Genomic DNA, 19,641 nt, shown 5'->3' on the forward strand with positions numbered 1-19,641 from the left:
AGATAACGGGATAATCAAGAACTAGCACTAGTACATATTTGTTGTTAAGTATAATTCGTCTCATCAGTTCATCATTTCATCACCAGTGAAAATGCACCAGCATGGTGAGACAAAACCATAAGGAAACACTTCAACAGGTCTAACCGCGAAGAATATTTTAGCTGTTCCTACCACCATTTGAATAGTACGGATTCTTGTCAAATGTATGATTTTCCTCAAAGCTAGAAAAATAGGATGTAAGTCTTCACATATCTCTGGATTAATTGATTAAAGTCGCAAGAGAAACTTCAGTCCACACTCCCAACTTTTCCAGACCTAATCCCCAACTCGAGTAGCTTGGAGGCTGCGGTCGATCAAACATTAGTCGTACTAATACAGAAACTGATCGATTGCTTATTAAAACTTTCAGCACTTCTGCTCAAGTACTGAAACTTTACTCGAATTATTATACGTTTCGCTTCTTCGACGTTTAAATTGAACTTCATATTTTAGTTGAATGTAATTCTGATGGAATTTTACACGTGTATGAAGGAATTCATAGTTAAAAGCGACTCGTGCAGAATGATATTGGCCATTTGGAAATGTATTTAACCAAACTGCCTGCATAACTATACGCTTGTGCGATTCTTATATTTCAGAAATATAAATAGATTTAAACCTTTCTAGTAATATGTAAACGGAGTAGAGATACGTCTTTGATTTCTTATAATTGGTAGGTATATTTGGATACATAATTGTGTTTCTCCGAATTATGTAATATTACACTCTTATGTATGCCATAAAAAAAAATTGTTGTAATCCCAAATATAACTATATTATCCGATAGATTTTATGATTTTAAATGTTTTTACTTAATTTTAGAACATAAAAACCTCTATCTGAGTGTAAACGTTGACTTACCAATAACTACGAGGTCGATGTCACTCGTCGGCAGGTAGAGGCCGGTCCGGAAGGAGCCGAACACCTCGACGCGCGCCTGGGGCCACAGCGACAGGATGGTGCTGCGGATGCGGCTGACGACTGTGGAGCGGACCAGGTGCTCCGTCTCCGTGGGAGACATGTACATGTAGAAGTGCTCGATTTCCTCGTGGAGCCTGACAACAGAAACAATTCAATCACTATAAAATTCGTCTTCAAATAAAAGATCATTTTGAAGTTGTGTTGCATATTTGCATTGAAACGAATCTTATTAAATTATTGTGTCAACTCTTGTTCAGTTTCTGAAATGAAATACTGTTAATTCTCATGGTTAACTCCATACAGTAATAAAGTTTATAGCTTGAAGCGAACTGAAGGTAAAAAGGTAAAAGGTAAAGGTAAAAAACATAATTTTCATGACAAAGTTCTAAATCAAAAATCAAAATCAAAAATCAAAAGATCAAAGTTAAGGCAATATCTCTGATAAACGATGACGCTTCGAAGTTTAATCCCTGACCTAAAAATTACTACATGAAAAGAAAAAAAGAAATCAAGTATTAATTTAACCGACGTAACTTCGCTGATGCTGCCGTGAAAATTAGCCATTAACCGCAGAAAATAATAAAGTATCCAATGAAACTGGAGATAGCTCTCATTACTAGAGCCATTCCACGAATCTCAGCAAAGTCGGTTTTTTTCTCAAATAATCATATTTACCGAGGCGCGTTGTCCTTATTTGGAGTATCATTTCTATTATATAGACTTACATATTCTTTTTACGCGTTTTTATTTCGAAATCAAAACTTCAGAATTATTATTGGTACGGTTTGACCCAGAACGTAGTATCGTGAGAGTTGATGCCCTTTGTAGGTAACAAAGAAATATGTAACAGCTAAGTCATATTACGACACCAAATTCCACGTGGAACTTCACGCCGAACCAAATCAATACCAGAAAACAATGGTTTTGAATAGTGTGACGTATATCATAAAGACTAAGTCTAGAATAGACAGTCTAGTCTCGCAGGTCGTCGACCCAGCTTAGCCATTGCTCCAGTTTATTGCCAGGCTAGTCGAGTTTTACGATATTCAATACCCGCCCCGCGGAGGCCGGAATGTACTGTTGTCACGCCGTCCGTTAAACTCTTTAAATCAAATTAGACGACTAATTACATTTATATAACGAAAAATAGCTGCCGCTGTTTTATTCGCGAGGTTTTAAGATTCACGGGCGTGACGTTTTGGATTTTGCAAGCAAACGAGCTGAGGAGAGCTCTTCGCTTGAGAAGATTGGAATTAATTATGAATACAAGTTAGATTATGAATTTATCATCTAAGAAATGATAAATAATTAAATCCTTAAATCTTAGAGATTCCTGCAGCCATGGATTAAGATGCACGTGTTCCAACGACTGAGCCATCAGCTAAATTGCAATTGCTCGAAAGAATAAAAATAATATAACTTTTCATTTATTTTTTAGATTTTAAGAGATCACCAATGAGACAAACGTTCCCAAAACTTTGAGAACGCTGCAGGTTTGCTGAGTTAATGACGAAGTGTCCTAAAGTCTACGAGAGAGCAAACAATGAGGTTTTATGGAGAAAATTAATTCTTTGTATATTAACACTGCTTTTATTTCAGAAATGTTGCCCATTGTAAGAGTTGCCATGTCACTTCCGTATCGAAAATAGCGCACATCAATCAAACCGTCACAGCGATAGATATTTAATCTCAGATAATATTCGCTTAGGTTTGTTTACAAGTGTCGGGTGCGCGGCCGCACTCCGCGACCTGTGATTATTAATTATGTCAGAACTCACACGTGCGGCATTTGGTCATGAACAAAACGAACTTCAAATAGTCATTTATTATTTTTGGAAACTATGACAGCGGGAAAATGGAGCATATCACGTCTTTACGAGTTATCACGTGAGTTTAAACCAAAGCTTTTTCATATGATTTGTTTAAATATTTCGTGCTCATCCGGACAACATTCAGCCATAAGTATAGCTAGACAATCTCTAGATTATAGTTATAGAAGACTATTAAAGTTATGCTCATTTGAAGCCCATTCAAGTCCACCAACCCGCATTGGAACAGCGTGGTGTTAGAAACCTTCTACTCAAAGGGAGAGGAGGCCTTTAGACCAGCAGAAGGAATTTACAGGCTGCTGTTGTTGTTGAAGCCCATTTTACCAGGCGGTGTGGTAGGGGTTAAGGATAATATTGACACTATCAACGCAATAACTTGTTAATTAGACATATCGGTCTCCAACTATATGATTGATATTTATGAAGTTAATTCGCACACAGATGGCAAAGGGCAGGGCAAAGGGATCACTAATCGTAAAATATTAGGTCAGTCTCGTAGTAGTATTGTACCAATAAGCACTATTTAATAGTGAACCGGTAACATTAGACAAAAGGGACATCACATCGTAGTTCCCCACGTTGGTGACGCAATGACATTGTAAGAATTGGAATATTTCTTACAGTGCCAATGTCCACGGGCGGTGTTGAAAACCTACCATTAATTGGTTCACTATAAGTTTACATTTTTAAATTATATAGAAATACCCTTAAGTAAATTCCGTACTCGGCGGTATAAATAAATTTTTAATTTTTAGGGTAGGGTCTTTTCAATTTGCTACTAATACACCTACAATGGGCTAGCCCTTATTATATTTGATTAAATTTGAGAGAAAAAAGAAAAACAGATATTTCCCTTATCTAAGACTACAAATAAAAATACTAGAAAAACATAAGTGAAGCATATTTTGCCTTCCGCTAATATTAATTAGATGCCTCATTCAAACTTCCTGTACAGAATCCAGAGATTTAAACGAGATAACGTGACAGCTCACGGAGTGACGGCATGAGCAGCCAGCCTTGGCCCAGATCTAGTTGTACTTAAAATGTTGAATGCAAAATGACTTATAGTTTCCAAATTTAAATAATATTATAATTACAACATGACTTGTCATGACTGCGTTATTACGCCAAAACATGAAGTATTCAATTTATTTTATAAATAAATATACACCGAAATAGATATTATCTAGCTCGGTTATTGGCTTTATGTGCTCGTGAGGTGCGTTATTATTTACATCAGCCAGCTTTTAATAAACCAATATTGATCAATTCATACGTCATAAAATTATCTTACACTTTTAAAATTTTGTTCGAAACTTTTCTCTCTGTGGAATGCGTGTAGTTCCGCGGCAAGTGGGCGGCCTTACCGCCAGACCTTTCACCCAGCGCTCAGTATATTGTAAAACTATAAAGATTTAATATACACACGCGTAATACGACCAGAGAGAAAACAACCTAAAAATAATCCTATCAGAAGAAAAATCACCTTTTTCCTAGAAAAGGGTTATCATTGGTACATCGTTAATTCCTGACGTTCAATTTCATTTGACATGATTTCAAAAATGCCATTATTCCGTTTCTTTAAACGCGTATAAGTGCTAGTCTAGGCATTCGGAGTCTAGACGAGACCGGGCGACCTCGATGCGAGAACGAACGAGCAACTACACGTGATTATTTTTACTATCATATTCGATTCTTGACGTTTAAAAGGTGTGCCCGTTGAAACATCCAAACGATTGGGGGTGAACTCGTTGAGATATCGATATCTTATCCTCGATAAAAATTGTATGATGACTATAATCTTACTGAGATTGAGATGTAGTCAGATTTTATGACTTAAGAACGAGCAGGCGGTGACACAGATCGAGTAGCCTTGAAGCTGTTAAATGACACATGTGCCGAGTAATTATTAACGGCCCAATTTAATAATAAAAAAATATTAATACGAACTTACATTATTAGTCGATATCATAAGTCGATACAATTGAAGTATAATATGAAAAAATATGTATTACAGCAATAATCCTTGATTATTGTTTTTAATATTTGTAATGCCCAAAAATCCAAAAACCATGTTCCCAAAAATAGGTCACATTATTTTGGATCCAATCGTTCCAATTCGTTCAGTACTAGACGTTTGACCTGTATTATTATGCTTTGTTTAATTGCTTAGAAGAAATTACAAGACGAGCTAAGTACCCTCCACTTACGACTACTTTCACTGACACATCGGAAGTTGAAAAGGCCGGCCGTTTGTTTGCATCTTACATAACGCCACATGATCGGCTCCGCTCTGAGGGCACTGACTCGCAAGGTCGTCTGCAGCACATTCACACTGAATTTTAACACGTATCTGCCGCCGACTCCTAAGTGCATTGAGGGAAGTACAATGCAATCACTTGAAAATGACAGAGGTTTGGCGGTTGGAGGAAACTTCTCAATTGCTATTTCTTCGTATATTAGACGAAATTGGATGAAGGCGTAATATTTCACGATTTATCTTATTCCATTAGTTTTTGAATTAAGATTGTTATGGAACATTTTGGGTAAAAACTGGCAACAGACAAAAACGTAGCTAAATTTGTTAAGTTAACGATGAAAAGGAATGTGAGACAATTTGAAGAGCTCCTTCATGTTTTGCCTGAACTGAGGGAAAATATAAATAATTCTCTTCTAAAAATCTAACTCTAACAGTGCTTGCATTCACAGCTCCAATATTAATATATTTATAGACAATAGTATCAATCACATAGGTAACTCATCCAGCACTCGTTTAATTAGAACGAGGCCGAGAAAACTCATTGAAGTTTTGAATGCAACTTGCATATACACAAGTATCGGGACCGAATACACTTGGGACAAGCTTCTAAATTGGGTCGTATGAATAAATTACTAATTCCGATTCGGTCTGCTGTATGCATTCAACGGCGACTGCGAAAGATTTCGCTTTCGTGACAAATGATGACGTGGTACGCAAGCTTGAACAGGATGTTATGTCATTTACAGAGCAGCAGGATATCGTTAGCAAACGTATTGTCGAATCTTTGATCAAGCTGCGTTATCTTTTAATTGGTTATATTTAAAAGGCTTTCTGTTTTTATTCTCGTATGTTTTTTTGCTTTTGTGTTTTATAATTATCATAATAATTAGTTGCTTGTAGTTGAAGTGTATTAAATAAAGCCACAAAAATCTGTTACAAAACTCTCGAAAATTTGTTTATTTTTTGGCCATTCATCAAGTTTTCAGATATTTGTTCTAACAATTTATAGTACATGTTGCTATATAGTAAGATTTAAAATGCACCGAGTATAACGCTTACTAACGCTAGACATCATAAAAATCATAATATACAGGTGATTAAAACAAAACAGTTACAAAGCAAACTTATTAAATTCAATTACAGTCGTGGCATGAATAATAACGCAGTCTGCAAATGCGGATTATGACGTGGCACGGGGTTTAAGAACAAAGCCTGTATGCTGAACGGCGATACCATGTCCTACAGCGACCCACATTGACAGAAACAAGGGCCTCCTTAAGTTATTCTTCAGATGAATGTAATGACAAGTAGGGTTCCGTACATACATCTCAGCAAGTACATACAACCCTAATTTGGCTTAACTACTTAGATCACTTGTTAACACCGCATTGAGAATGGAATTTCTAAACGATGCCAATGTTATACAGTTTGGCATCGTTTAGAAATTATAGATAAACACTAGACGAAACACGTACGGTTTAAGTAGAGTAAGAGCCAGTTCATCGTCACATAGCTGAGGAAATACATCTTCTAAAAGAGATTGCATCTGTCGTCGATACGGACGATAGCGGTCCTTAATCTCCGGCCCGGACGATAACGCAGATTTCCTTTCTGTTCGTTTGGCACTGTTCGAGGCACGTTTGGTCAATCTAGGCTATTAACACAAACTATTGTTTTGTTCGCGTCTAAACGTTAGAGGCTCAGTAGAAAGAATACGTAAACCTCAATCGGAAATCGCGGGTTTGAATCTTAGAATTATTTTCTATTTTATGTAGGTATATGACAGCTGTCATGGATGTCATATTGAATCTGAATAAGGATACGGATATATGAGTAATATTTTACCGGTTGCAGATACGGATACGAAATTATTTCAAATTACCCGATTGTTTCGGTTGATTTCTGTTACGGATATTAGAGTACTTCGAATTGTAAAACAAAAAAATAATAGATATTAATTTGAATTTATTTGTTTATTATTATTTAGTATTCAGTATAATCCCTTTCAGAGTAACACTATGCAAAAACAAAACACAACGTATATAATATAGAGGGACGATCAAATCGGTCACGTGATGGTGAGTGGTCCACAGCATCGCTAACGCATCAAAAATCTTAAAAATGCAAATGGAGGGAAAAATGTTGTGTCCCTGTAGTTGTGTCTGTAGTACACTAGGTCACTTAACAATTAAACCGAAACACAACAATGCACAGTATGTGCAGATGTTTATGACTCATCTTATACAGTGAAGGGTAATATCGTGAGGACACCTGCACGCAAATAGGAATGTTAATAAGTCCCTAAAATGAGCATTTCAAAAAAATCTCAAAAAAATAAAAAACAAATACAAGAGTATGAACAATGGAATATTAATCATACAATAAAAATTGGGTTTCTGGGCTTCTGTCATATTTATTAGTAATCGGAATTTTCGGATATTAGCAACAGCAGATAACATAAATACATTTTAGTGATAATTTTAATACTGAGATATGTAATTAAATACATATCCAAATTAAATCTTTGATGCCATTATTTGTACTAATAACATTATTTAAATATTTTGACACATATACACATGGCTTCATAATTTACTGGTCAACTGTACTCAGTTTTGTGTATCACAATAGTTATCACCTACACATCCGTCGTTGTCTAGACAAACACCAATACTTGGTCTATCCAATTCCTATGATTTGTAACCCTTGAATGTTTACAACAATGGTACATTTTTCGGTAAATAGTGCAATGGTATATGAGCCACCCAGAGATGTAAAAAAAAAACAAAAAAATAGTAATCCCTCATAATGGCGTATTTTTAGTATACCTTAATTAAAATAGAATAATTAATTTATAATCCACTTGCCTCATTAAGAATGTCACAGCTAAAGATTAGTTGACGGTGATACCAATAAGCAATAAAACCAAATACCAGTGTAAAATTATTAGACACACACACACTGAATACTAACATTTCATTATATGTTTACTAGATGTTACCTAATTAGATTTCTTTTTCTCTATTTTTGGAGGTTTCCCTGCAAGTGCTTCAGTTAATTTATCATTTACTCTTAGAGGCTTTATAATCAAAATGAAGCACTCACTTGAGATTGCTGTATATGTATATCTTATTTGACATTGAAATAGTTCTTTTTTATTATTACTGTGATTAATTAAATGCTGCAGACATTATTTTTCACAATTATTTATCATTCAAAAATCATATATCATAATCATCATATAAGCAAAAATATTTGTGTTAAGAAATACTTTTTTGGAATCAGAGTAGAGTTCTTCGGCAGACATAGTGTACACTTACAAGGTATGATTATTGTGCGAAATTGACTAACAAGTTCTTAGAAATAGAAAAATGACCAATAATTTATTTCAATGCATCTTCTCAAGCGTGAAGTTATTCTTAAGCAAGCATACGAAAAAAATATAAACTGTTACATTAAATATAAATTTTTACAGTAACTCATCAAAGTCTCACTCAATAATAAGGCAATCATCTGCCTTCCTGACAGAAGTAATAATGAACTGTTGTGTACCTCTCAACATATTACTGTTTATGATTCATAAAAGTTGTACTTAGAGCAGGGACATAACATTCCAGAACTAATTTAAGTCATGAAACTTAACCTATAACATAACAAGAAGTTAAATTAAAGATTAACTACAAAAAAATTAACTAAATATAATAATAATGTACATGTAAAAAGTATTGCAATAATTATTTTATAAATTATACATATACTCGGTAATTACTACTTAAAAATCCATTTTTATAGATGATAAAGAGCACTTAGTATAAAAACTGAGATGCTTAAAAATATTATTATATAATAGAGGTTTAACAAATAATTTCAGTAATATTTCCAATAACATACTTCTGATAAGAAAAATAAGTATTACCAACAGGACTTTGCATTAAAATAAATTGTTTTATAATTCCTAATCAATCAAACAGAATCTTCCTCTTTCAACCACTTATTAAAAACAATAAGAAAAATATCAAAAATAAATAGTAACCAAATATAAGTTTATTTTCAGCTACTTAAAAGCACATGGGCCACATTGAAAATTGTCTTTTTTCATTATTTGAATTAAAGATGTTTCATTTTTAATCATAGAAGGGTATATTGACATTAATTCATCAATACTGAAATTATCTAATTCTAATTTTTAATCTAATTTAAATGATTGATTAATATAATTAACTAAATATCCTAATTAAGACCTAATCAAAAGGGATGCGACATTTGAAAATAACACACGATATTTTTCCGGCCACCAATGACGAAACCCGTTCGCCGGCCCGCGCTGTCAACCCCACGAGACACCACACCTCGGCCTGTGCTCTGTGCACGTCAAACCCAATGACAGCTAGCTAGTGAAATGAAAAACAACTTACCCTAAAACTCCAGGCTTGTAATTGTAATTGGGTATCCGCCACGGGCAGCCACCGTATTCGCCTATGAGAGCATCGTGGTTTTGATTCAGGTTAAACGTAGATGCGCGGTTATCGTTCGCTTTCCTTCGCGTTGGATTAAAATAATTATTATTCCTATTTTCACCGTTCACTTCGTTTAATGGTATAAAGTCTTGTGCTTTATTCACATTAGGATTAGCGTTCTCTAAGTTTTTGAGGTTCATTTTGTCTGTTTCACTTTGAGTTTCCCAGATACGAAGCCACAAGCGCTTCGCGGGTCCTTCCTGCTCGGGCTGATACCACCCAACGTAGGGATCCATTCAGCCAAAGCAAGGTTCCACTATATGGGATAACACATTTTGTTTCATTTCACATTTATAATTACTATATTGAAAATTAATACAAAACAAAAATAAGTCACACCACATTCGGAACATGGACGACACGCGGATAGTTGACACTTCATTTACTAGAGGGCGCCATCTTAGCAAAATAAGTTCGAGACACATTCTAGACTTTTGTTCACCTTTTTAATAAATAAATTGTAATTTTTAAATATACTTTTTTTATTAAATAAACTGTTTCTAAAAATACTGTTATAATAAAGCGACTACCTTGAAATCGATATTTTATATAAGAAAATTTAAAAACGAGATACCGACGAAATGAAATAAATGATAAGTCCACATGTATAAAAAAGGAAGCTAAAATATAATTTAGCGTGAATTTTGTGTTTTCAATATGTAAATGAAACATATCATTTTACTCTACTTTATATACTAATATTTTATATCAGTAATAATGGTAGCCATAAACAAGTCAAACAATTTTACAGATTTAGTTTTACTTTATGTTGGTACCTACATGATTATCGTGGTAATGATCCACGATTTCGCGCCTAAATCCTAAATTATGTCAAAAAATGAGAAGGTTATGACAGTGCAAAAGATATATTTTTAATATTTTTATTTATAAATTAAGATACAATTAAATAAGTGTATATGAATATTTTAAAATTAATAAATAGATGTAGATTAGTTATATCAATACCAACTCAACCCTTGTCAAGAACCTTAAATAATAAAACTTACAAACAAATCGTTGAAAGACCAAATGTTTATGTAAATATACCTCTACGGAACATGTCTCAAAAAAGTATAACGTCGTTTTTTAAATCGACTCCGAAGAAAACTGAAGAGAAGATCAATAAGGATGATGTAAGAAGTTATCATTTACACACATACATATGTCAATATGTACAACAAAACCGGTGTACAGTCCGAAACTATGATAATTTAAAAATGTTATAGGAAATCTTTTTAAAAGTTATTTATGATGCACTAGTTCTATAAATAAACTGAGATATACAAGATAAACAATATCTGGTATGGGTTAAAAAGCATTATAATTATACATATTTGTTTAAATTTTATCAAAACTTAAAAAAAAATGTAAAGTGGATATAAGTTAAGTAGAAGTTTTTATCGTACAACAGTTTGTATGATATGAACAAAAATGTAATGAAAATCTCCTTGTAATGTATCATATGACTGAAGGAATTTTATTATAACATTTTATTTGTTTTTTGATTGAAATAGGCTGTAGGTGTTTCTAGTAAGATTATTATGAATGTTAACCTCCTCTTATTCTTAAACAATCAACATTAGAAATTAATAGTATTATTTTTCTTATTGTTAAGTCAATATCCAGTTTAAACAACAGCAGTGAAGTCAACGGAACCTCTGCAAATGAAAATGGAAAGGTAATCGACTGTTACTTATTCTCTAATGATCTGAACTCATGTTTACTATGGCAATCATCAGTTTTGTGCAATTTGTGAGCAATTAAACATCTTGTTTATATACTGCAGTATGATATACTTAAAAAATGAAAATGCTTTCTCATCATATATTTGTTATGTGTGGTATATATTATATTTGAAATTTTCAGAGGTCAAAAAGACTCAGATCAAGCAGTAGTGAAAGTAAGTCACCAGAGACTGAAAAAAAGTCACCTCCCGTTAAATCTGAAAAGGTTTGCCTTTTTAATATCCAAATCTAATTCCTGAAATTGGTTAGTGATCTGAATGACTAATATTGACATGTTATATTTTATACAGATATTGTTATTAAATTTGAAAACAAATATACTTATTCTCAAACAATATTAAATTTATTTTCATTTCGATAGTGTTTGATATTAATTATTTAAATATATATTTTAATTTTATAGAAAAAGAAGGTAAAAAGACAAAGAATAGACAGCTCAGAGAGTGAATCTGAATCACCAACAAAACCCATTGAGGAGCAGAGCGATATAAAGCTAGAGAGAAGTAACAATCCCCCTAAGACATATGATTCGCCAAAATCTAAAAAGAGTAAAAAGCAAGAAAATATTGTCTCAGAAAAGAAAATAAAGGTAGAGAAAACATCACCAAAGACACCTAAAAAAAAAGAAGTGAAGAGTAAAGAGAGTCCCCTGAACAAGTTCATGGTTAAAGTTGAGAAATCTGAGGACAGTGAAACAAAGAATAACAAGGAAAACATTAAAAATGATGAAGAGAAACCAGAAGTAGTTGCAGGTATAACTTTCCCATTACAACTAATGCTGCATAAAATCTTTGTTTGTATTTTAAATGTTGGCTGTCAGTGGTTTGGTTTGGTGGACCACCCACTTCTAAATTAGACTTTAATGATGAAAGTTGTATATTATTATTATTAAATTTGTTTTTGAAATTGCTCTTTATATTAGTTCCTAGTATTATAAATTTGATTTCTTTAATATTTATTACATTTTTTTTTAAATTTGCATTTTGTTTACTATAGAAATTGACTACAACCCAGCAAAACCCAAGTACCACCCCATCAAGGATGCATGCTGGTCCAAGGGCGAAGCGGTTCCATATCTCGCCCTCGCCAAGACTTTAGAGGTCATCGAGGGCACATCGGCTCGATTAAAAATGGTGGAGATACTGAGCAACTACTTCAGGTCTGTGATAGCACTGACTCCCGAGGACCTGCTGGCCAGCATATACCTGTGCCTGAATAAGCTGGCACCGGCATATCACAGCTTGGAGTTGGGTAACTATATTTTCTTCAAATAAATAAAATAGATCTTAATTTTAATTTAATTTTCAACTTTAATTTTTATGAAAACGAATATGTTTCGTAATGATGACAACGGGGCCCGTCGCAGGCATCGCGGAGACGTATCTGATGAAGGCGGTGGGGCAGTGCACGGGCCGCACGCTGGCGCAGATGCGCAGCGCGGCGCAGCGCAGCGGCGACCTGGGGCTCGTGGCCGAGCAGGCGCGCGCCACGCAGCGCACCATGTTCGCCGCGCCCAAGCTGCTCGCGCGCCGCGTGCTCGCCGCGCTGCGGGACGTCGCCGCCATGAGCGGTGCGCACACACACGCACACACACGAACGCACGCCCGCCAGCACACGCGCACGCACACGCACGCGCACACACGCCCACGCTCACACACGCACGCGCACACACGCCCACGCACACACACGCAAGCACACACACACACACAAGCACACACACACACGCACAGACACACACGCACACACACACGCGCACAAACACACGCGTATACGCACACGCGACTCGCACACTTACATGATCATAACTTATAATATTGGAATTACCTATTACAATATTATCAGATGTGATGAGAGTTATTTCTGCGGTTTTGGTGACATTCTATAGGTAACTTTTATTTTTCAGGGCAAGCATCAGTTAATAAGAAAATTGGAAAAATCCAGTCTTTATATGTTGCCTGCAGGCATTCAGAGGCGCGATATCTGATACGGTAAATCTTAAACTACTTCATTGAAACGACATTAACATGCTTTTGTTATGTAGTGCGTGTGGTCCGCAGGTCGCTGGAGGGCAAGCTGCGCGTGGGGCTGGCGGAGCAGTCCGTGCTGCAGGCGCTGGCGCTCGCCTGCGCGAGCACGCCGCCGCAGGCCGCCGGCAGCCAGCTCGACGTCGCCTCCACGATGAGCCCGGAGGCCTTCAAGGTTACCTGACTCATTTATTGCTTAAACTCGCTTTAAAAAAATCTAGATATAGGAAAGGCTATTTCATTTCATCAGCAAAATTATAAAAGAAGTAGTGACTCTTTCACTTTTCAATCTCTCCCTGACGGCCGACGCCAGGCGCTGGTGGACGAGCACGCGTTGACGATCAAGACGACGTACTGCGAGTGCCCCAACTACGAGCTCATCGTGCCCGTGCTGCTGCGCGCCGGCGTGGCCGCGCTGCCGCTGCACTGCAAGCTCACGCCCGGCATCCCGCTCAAGCCCATGCTGGCGCACCCCTCGCGCGGCGTGCACGAGGTCTTCACGCGGTACGCCACGCCCCACCCCGCCGCGCCCCCCCCCAGCCCCGGGAACTAACGCGCGGCGCCCGCAGGTTCGAGAACGAGGAGTTCACGTGCGAGTACAAGTACGACGGCGAGCGCGCGCAGATCCACGTGCCCGGGGACGCCGCGCCGCGCTTCGCCGACGCCGCCGTGTTCAGCCGCAACCAGGAGAACAACACCAGGTGCGCACCCCCCCCCCCCCCCCACTGCTACCCGCCCGCACGCGATCCCCCTGCCCGCTCATGCGAGTCTCGATTTACTTACTGTCTAACCGTTGACCGCGCCTGTCCTCAGCAAGTACCCGGACGTGCTGCGCCGGCTGCCGGCGCTGCTGCAGGACAGCGTGACGAGCTGCGTGCTGGACTGCGAGGCCGTGGCCTACGACACCGAGACCAAGCAGATACTGCCGTTCCAGGTACGAGTTTATCAATAAAAGTCCCGACTCGGTGCGGAGCAAAGAAATATATATATTTAGGAGATTCCTTTATCTATGCAACTGGCTGGAAAGAGTGAAATAAAAAAAGAAACAAAAGCGCGCGAAACTGCATCAAGCTGTCGTTATTCTATCATTTTGGGCGCGAACAGTAAGGTCAATAATATTGGCGCGACTTGTAATTTGTTATAAGTGTTATTTGTGTTTTATTTGGATTTGTAAACTCAACCGAGTAAGTAATTTACTTCAATATGTATGATTTGGTGATTTATTTATTAGTAAATGATTGAAGTTGTTTAAATCCCGATTAAAGTTATTTATGATCTTGTCTTTTTTTAATCTATTTCACTTCTGTATGCTAAATATATTACATCTCGGTCGAGATCGGATGGAGTGCGCTCACTGACCCCCCCCCCCCCCCCCGTGCTGTCCGCAGGTGCTGTCGACGCGCAAGCGCAAGGACGCGGCGGAGGGGCAGATCAAGGTGCAGGTGTGCGTGTTCGTGTTCGACCTGCTCTACCTCAACGGCCGCGCGCTCGTGCGCAGCGCGCTGGCCGAGCGCCGCGCGCTGCTGCGGGAACACTTCCGCGAGGTGCCCGGTGAGCCGCGCTGATACTAACCTAACGCTACACCCTGCCAGCCAGACGGAATGTTCAGATTCTAGCTGTGTTAGCTACTAACTAGTCACTTGATCCCTTTTATAGCTCTTACGATCTTAAACGTAGGTCCCAAACTGTCTAAGAGCCTGGAGTGTCGCAGGTCAGTGGCAGTTCGCGGAGGGCGGCGACTGCAGCGACGAGGAGTCCGTGCAGCGCCTGCTGGAGAACGCCATTCAGTCCTCCTGCGAGGGACTCATGCTCAAGGCCCTCCACGGGCCCCGAGCACGCTACGATATCGCGCGCCGCTCGCACAACTGGCTTAAGGTACGGTGGGGTAGTGTCCGTGCTGAATTGTTTCAAAGTTGACGTGCTCAAGTTAAATTCCACGAGAGGATGTTACACGACGGTAGAGTGAGTATATGGTTCAGTAATCGGTATAATTATGTAAAAACAACCAGTTGGTCGTCCAGCGACTTCACTTCGTTTACCACAATCATAGGCGAGTGTATTTGTGAGCCATAAATAGTCATACAATGTAGCAACTAATGATGTCGCGCCGCAGCTGAAGAAGGACTACCTGGAGGGCGTCGGCGACACCATCGACGCGGTGGTGCTGGGCGCGTACCGCGGGCGCGGCAAGCGCGCCGGCCTGTACGGCGGCTTCCTGCTGGGCTGCCGCGACGCCGACGCCGACCACTACCAGTCGCTGTGCAAGATCGGCACCGGCTTCTCCGACGAGGACCTGCGCTCGCTCACCGACGCGCTGGCGCAGCACGTCATCGACGCGCCGCGGAGCTACTACATGTGCGTGCGGGCGGTGCGTGCGCGTGCGTGCGCGTGCGTGCGCGAGCGTGCGAGTGACGGTGTCGTGCGTGCAGGTTCGACGGCGCGCACGCGGCGGACGTGTGGTTCAGCGCGGCGGCGGTGTGGGAGGTGCGCTGCGCCGACCTGTCGCTGTCGCCCGCGCACCGCGCCGCCATCGGCCTCGTCGACCCCGAGCGCGGCATTTCGCTGCGCTTCCCCAGGTACCAGCCCCTTGTAGCGTCTGGCCTCGCGCCGGTGCCTCACACCATATCGTCTCATGTGCCCAATTTAATCTAATTTGAGATATACTAGTACTGGGGGTATTTATTAGCGCAGTAGATCCCAAAAATATTGTTTTCAATTTTTTTATGTTTGTTTATCTATTCGTTTGTTAAAGCTGACATCAGAAACGGTTTTACCGATTCGGATGCGGTTTTCACTAATACAAACTCGAGGAACATAAGGGGTTTGTTTTACTAAAATCGGTTCGCAAATAACAAAGCAATGCTATTTAAAAAAAATACGTGTACATATTTAATGACAAAAATTTCGTCAAGTTGCTTTCTTTGAAACTTTGGTTAGGTTGAATTAGTGTATAAAACCGTATGATTAAAAGTACATGTAAACTATTTGGTCTGAGATTTATATTTTCCAATGAAAGTTGAACTCTCTTTGATCCAATCAGATATACTAAATAGGTCTTAGCTTAGGTTGGTTCTTTTGAACTATTGAACTACTGAACATTTCTTAAAAATATTACTGGAAATATCTATTAACGCAACAGATCACATTGGTATGATTTTTAGAATTCCTGTGTATGTACTTTTGGTATAACACAATTAATTTGCCTAATGTGTAATGTTAATAAAAGTGTTAATGCAGTTTTGAGTGATTTGTACTGTAGTATTAACAACATTAGCGTTAGTTTTATTAATGTCGATTGGATTTTATGGAACCAGGTCTGCGTTAAATCTTATTAATAATTTAATTCTATACAGTACGAAACGCTTTCATACATGGCTTCATACATATAATTCAAAATGAGTCCTAATGGCATACTTTTCTGAATCAATACTAAGAATTGCAGTTCTACAAGAATACATTTGGGGTCCTTTTTTGTATAATCTTTATCTTCATGTTCAACGAGTCGAGATGGCCCAGTGGTTAGAACGCGTGCATCTTAACCGATAATTGCGGGTTCAAACCCAGGCAAGCACCGCTGTTTCATGCGCTTAATTTGTCTTAATAATTCATCTCGTGCTCAGCGGTGAAGGAAAACATCGTGAGGAAACCTGCGTGTGACAAATTTCATAGAAATTCTGCCACATGTGCATTCCACCAACCCGCATTGGAACAGCGTGGTGGAATATGTTCCAAACCTTCTCCGCAAAGGGAGAGGAGGCCTTAAGCCCAGCAGTGGGAATATACAGGCTGTTGTTATTGTATCTTCATGTTAAAATTATTTGTACCCAACTACAAACTTTACCTTTAGTGACTTTTTTAAAGTTGCCTAAAAACAGCTGACGATGTATGACGATGAAAACAATGCATTATCACTTGTTTGTTTTCGCCGTTATACATTATCAATGTATAACGGCGAATTTAAAGCTTTAACTAACGGTGATCTTAATGTCACCGATTCTATAGTCCAGAAATAACTTTAGACTCAAAGCTTCAATCTTCAGCGTCACCCAGTTATCATACAACTGATAATCACCAGGTTTGTGCGCGTTCGTGACGACAAGACGCCCGAGCAGGCGACCAGCGCCGAGCAGCTGGCGCAGATGTACCTGGCCCAGGACCAGGTCAAGAACATCGCGCAGAAGCACGTGGACCAGGACGACTTCTACTAACCCCCCCCCCAAACTCCAGATCGATGTACAAATAAAACACTTTATCGTTGCATTTGTTTTATTCAGACGCTACTTAACCTTACAGCATTACATCGGATCGCTTACGCTAACTTAAACCTAATTTACACGAAGGACAAAATTCGTTCGTAGGTCCGCTCGAAGTTAAAACGACAAAATTACAATCGATAGTAATAAGCTCACGAGTTAACATATTTACGAAGAGTTATTCATAGATCGATTCGATTACATCTAATGATATGACGCGGTTGATGTGATCGTTTAGTTTCAATGAACACAACCTACGTAGCTGCCGATACAGTATTAACCTAAACTGGCCGGAGGCTGGCTCGCCTCGGGAATTAAACTTAAATTAATATCAAAGCTGGTTGAGCTTTTCACTTGTATATTCCAAGGAGCTATTCCTTGTTAGCAGTCAGAGGTCATTTATAAAAACATAAAAAAAACACATACAAATGCGAATATAATAATTATTAATAAATCAAAATTACAATTTGTATGGCACAATATTGTAATGTCAAAATCATTATTACAATTGATGCCGTCATATCCGGCAACGTTTATTTTACTTAATGTTATAAATGTACAGTCAGCCTCACAAGAAAAGTAAAATGAGATTCAAATTTATGATTTATTTGTAAACAAATTTTATTTGAGTTATAAAGTTATGTTTGACGAAGATATTGATGCGACAAACATAACACAAACAATATTATGGAGTTTCGACATTCGAGTTTTCAGGCTGACTGTACCTTTGGTCGTCAACAAAATTACAAAACTTATAAAGAGTACTCGCACGCTATCTACATTATAAATTCATTACAAATTTCGTTCGTCAATTTCTACGAACAAGTCAAAGATTGTTTTACTACATATTGGACTCTACGCGTTTATTTAAACTAGTCATAACAAACAAACAGTAGGAAAAATCAATAAAATACTGCTTACTATAAAATGACAAAGTTATTATAAGGATTGTTGGCGCTTAACTAAATAATTAATCCTAATTGTGTACATGACATGATAACTACAACATTAATATATCATTTTTGGTCATTTGTTACGTTTTAAAACATGACGAGAGAAGATAGAGCTGCCGTTATATTATACAATGAGAGTTATGAGAATAAGAGGGCCGCTCTCGAATCAAGTACAAACCTTACAATTGTAACTCCGTATTATGAGCTGTAAGTTATCAGAGCAAATGCAATTTGGCACAAACTTAGTGCAGTACGCACGTTATACTTGTCATCGATTACAGATAAATAAGGCAGCGCACAGACTGTGACGCCATCTATTGAATCTTTCAAGAAGAATAACATTGTGTACGTACTTATGTCGCGCTTGCGCGTTAAATTGTACTTAAACATTTAGGATTCTCTTTACAATTATCGACATTTTACAACCTCAAACAATTCGAGAACTTTAAGAAGGAGAGTCACTTCCTAGGCAGCGACGCACTAGATACTAAACTTCCGACAAGTCGCCGGTCCCGGACGGCGGTGCCGGCGCCGGCAGCCGGCAGCCGGCCGCCTCACAGCAGCGCGGCGCGCTCGGGCGCGGCCTCCAGCAGCGACGCCGCCTCCTGCAACGACCGCTCGCTACTGTGCTGTCGCCCCGCGCGCGGAACTGCGCGCCCACACGCGCACGCATTCTGTGCGCACCAGTCGCACACATGCTGTGCGCACCAGTCGCGCGCGTTAGTGCGCTCCGCACCAAATATGGAAGCTATAGTAGTCGACTCCGCAACAATTCAATGAGAACACTCGTTGAATGGGGACGACCGGTACTGCAAGTAGTAGAGACCCGCGGAGCGCACTAGCGCGGCGCAGACTGGCGGGCCCGCGCCCTACGGCCAGCTCGCTACGTCGCGAGTCCACAAATTTTACTGAACACGTATAGATTACGGAAGTAATCACTCGCTCAATTATATTTCTATTAGCTTGTCGCACTATCGACGTATAAAGTAGAATAAAAAACGACCTCGACTGAATTGCGATATGAGACATGAGTCGGAGTTCCGATCTCATTCTACAGAAGGCGCGCGGTAAAATTCGTGGGCCGGCGGCGGCGGCGGCGG

General features: G+C 38.9%; 3 protein-coding genes across 3 annotated transcripts in view; 1 reads left to right on the top strand and 2 right to left on the bottom strand.

The window, feature by feature from the left end:
* Positions 1–9,963, bottom strand: part of LOC124540276 (non-canonical poly(A) RNA polymerase protein Trf4-1-like) — a 29,243-nt gene extending 19,280 nt beyond the window's left edge. Inside the window, exons 1-2 of the mRNA XM_047117744.1 lie at positions 9,465–9,963; positions 901–1,094 (exon numbers count right to left, since the gene is read on the bottom strand). Coding sequence (XP_046973700.1) covers positions 901–1,094; positions 9,465–9,802 — 532 coding nt within the window. The 5' untranslated portion in view covers positions 9,803–9,963. The remainder of the gene's footprint in view (positions 1–900; positions 1,095–9,464) is intronic.
* A 406-nt stretch (positions 9,964–10,369) lies between these two features.
* On the top strand, positions 10,370–17,725 carry LOC124540277 (DNA ligase 1). Its single transcript, XM_047117746.1, has 16 exons — positions 10,370–10,699; positions 11,182–11,244; positions 11,433–11,516; positions 11,715–12,063; positions 12,308–12,562; positions 12,678–12,881; positions 13,215–13,299; positions 13,369–13,510; positions 13,649–13,839; positions 13,905–14,036; positions 14,149–14,269; positions 14,724–14,886; positions 15,047–15,210; positions 15,449–15,690; positions 15,765–15,911; positions 17,411–17,725. The coding sequence occupies exons 1-16, from the start codon at positions 10,484–10,486 to the stop codon at positions 17,541–17,543; spliced, it is 2,691 nt and encodes an 896-aa protein (XP_046973702.1). The 5' UTR covers positions 10,370–10,483; the 3' UTR covers positions 17,544–17,725.
* LOC124540005 (prolow-density lipoprotein receptor-related protein 1) overlaps positions 17,588–19,641 on the bottom strand; it is a 93,008-nt gene continuing 90,954 nt past the window's right edge. The window contains exon 79 of the mRNA XM_047117401.1: positions 17,588–19,146. Within this exon, the coding sequence (XP_046973357.1) occupies positions 19,096–19,146 (51 nt within the window). The 3' untranslated portion in view covers positions 17,588–19,095. The remainder of the gene's footprint in view (positions 19,147–19,641) is intronic.

The sequence above is a fragment of the Vanessa cardui genome, chromosome 24 (assembly GCF_905220365.1).
Source record: "Vanessa cardui chromosome 24, ilVanCard2.1, whole genome shotgun sequence".
Taxonomy (NCBI): Eukaryota; Metazoa; Arthropoda; class Insecta; order Lepidoptera; family Nymphalidae; genus Vanessa; species Vanessa cardui.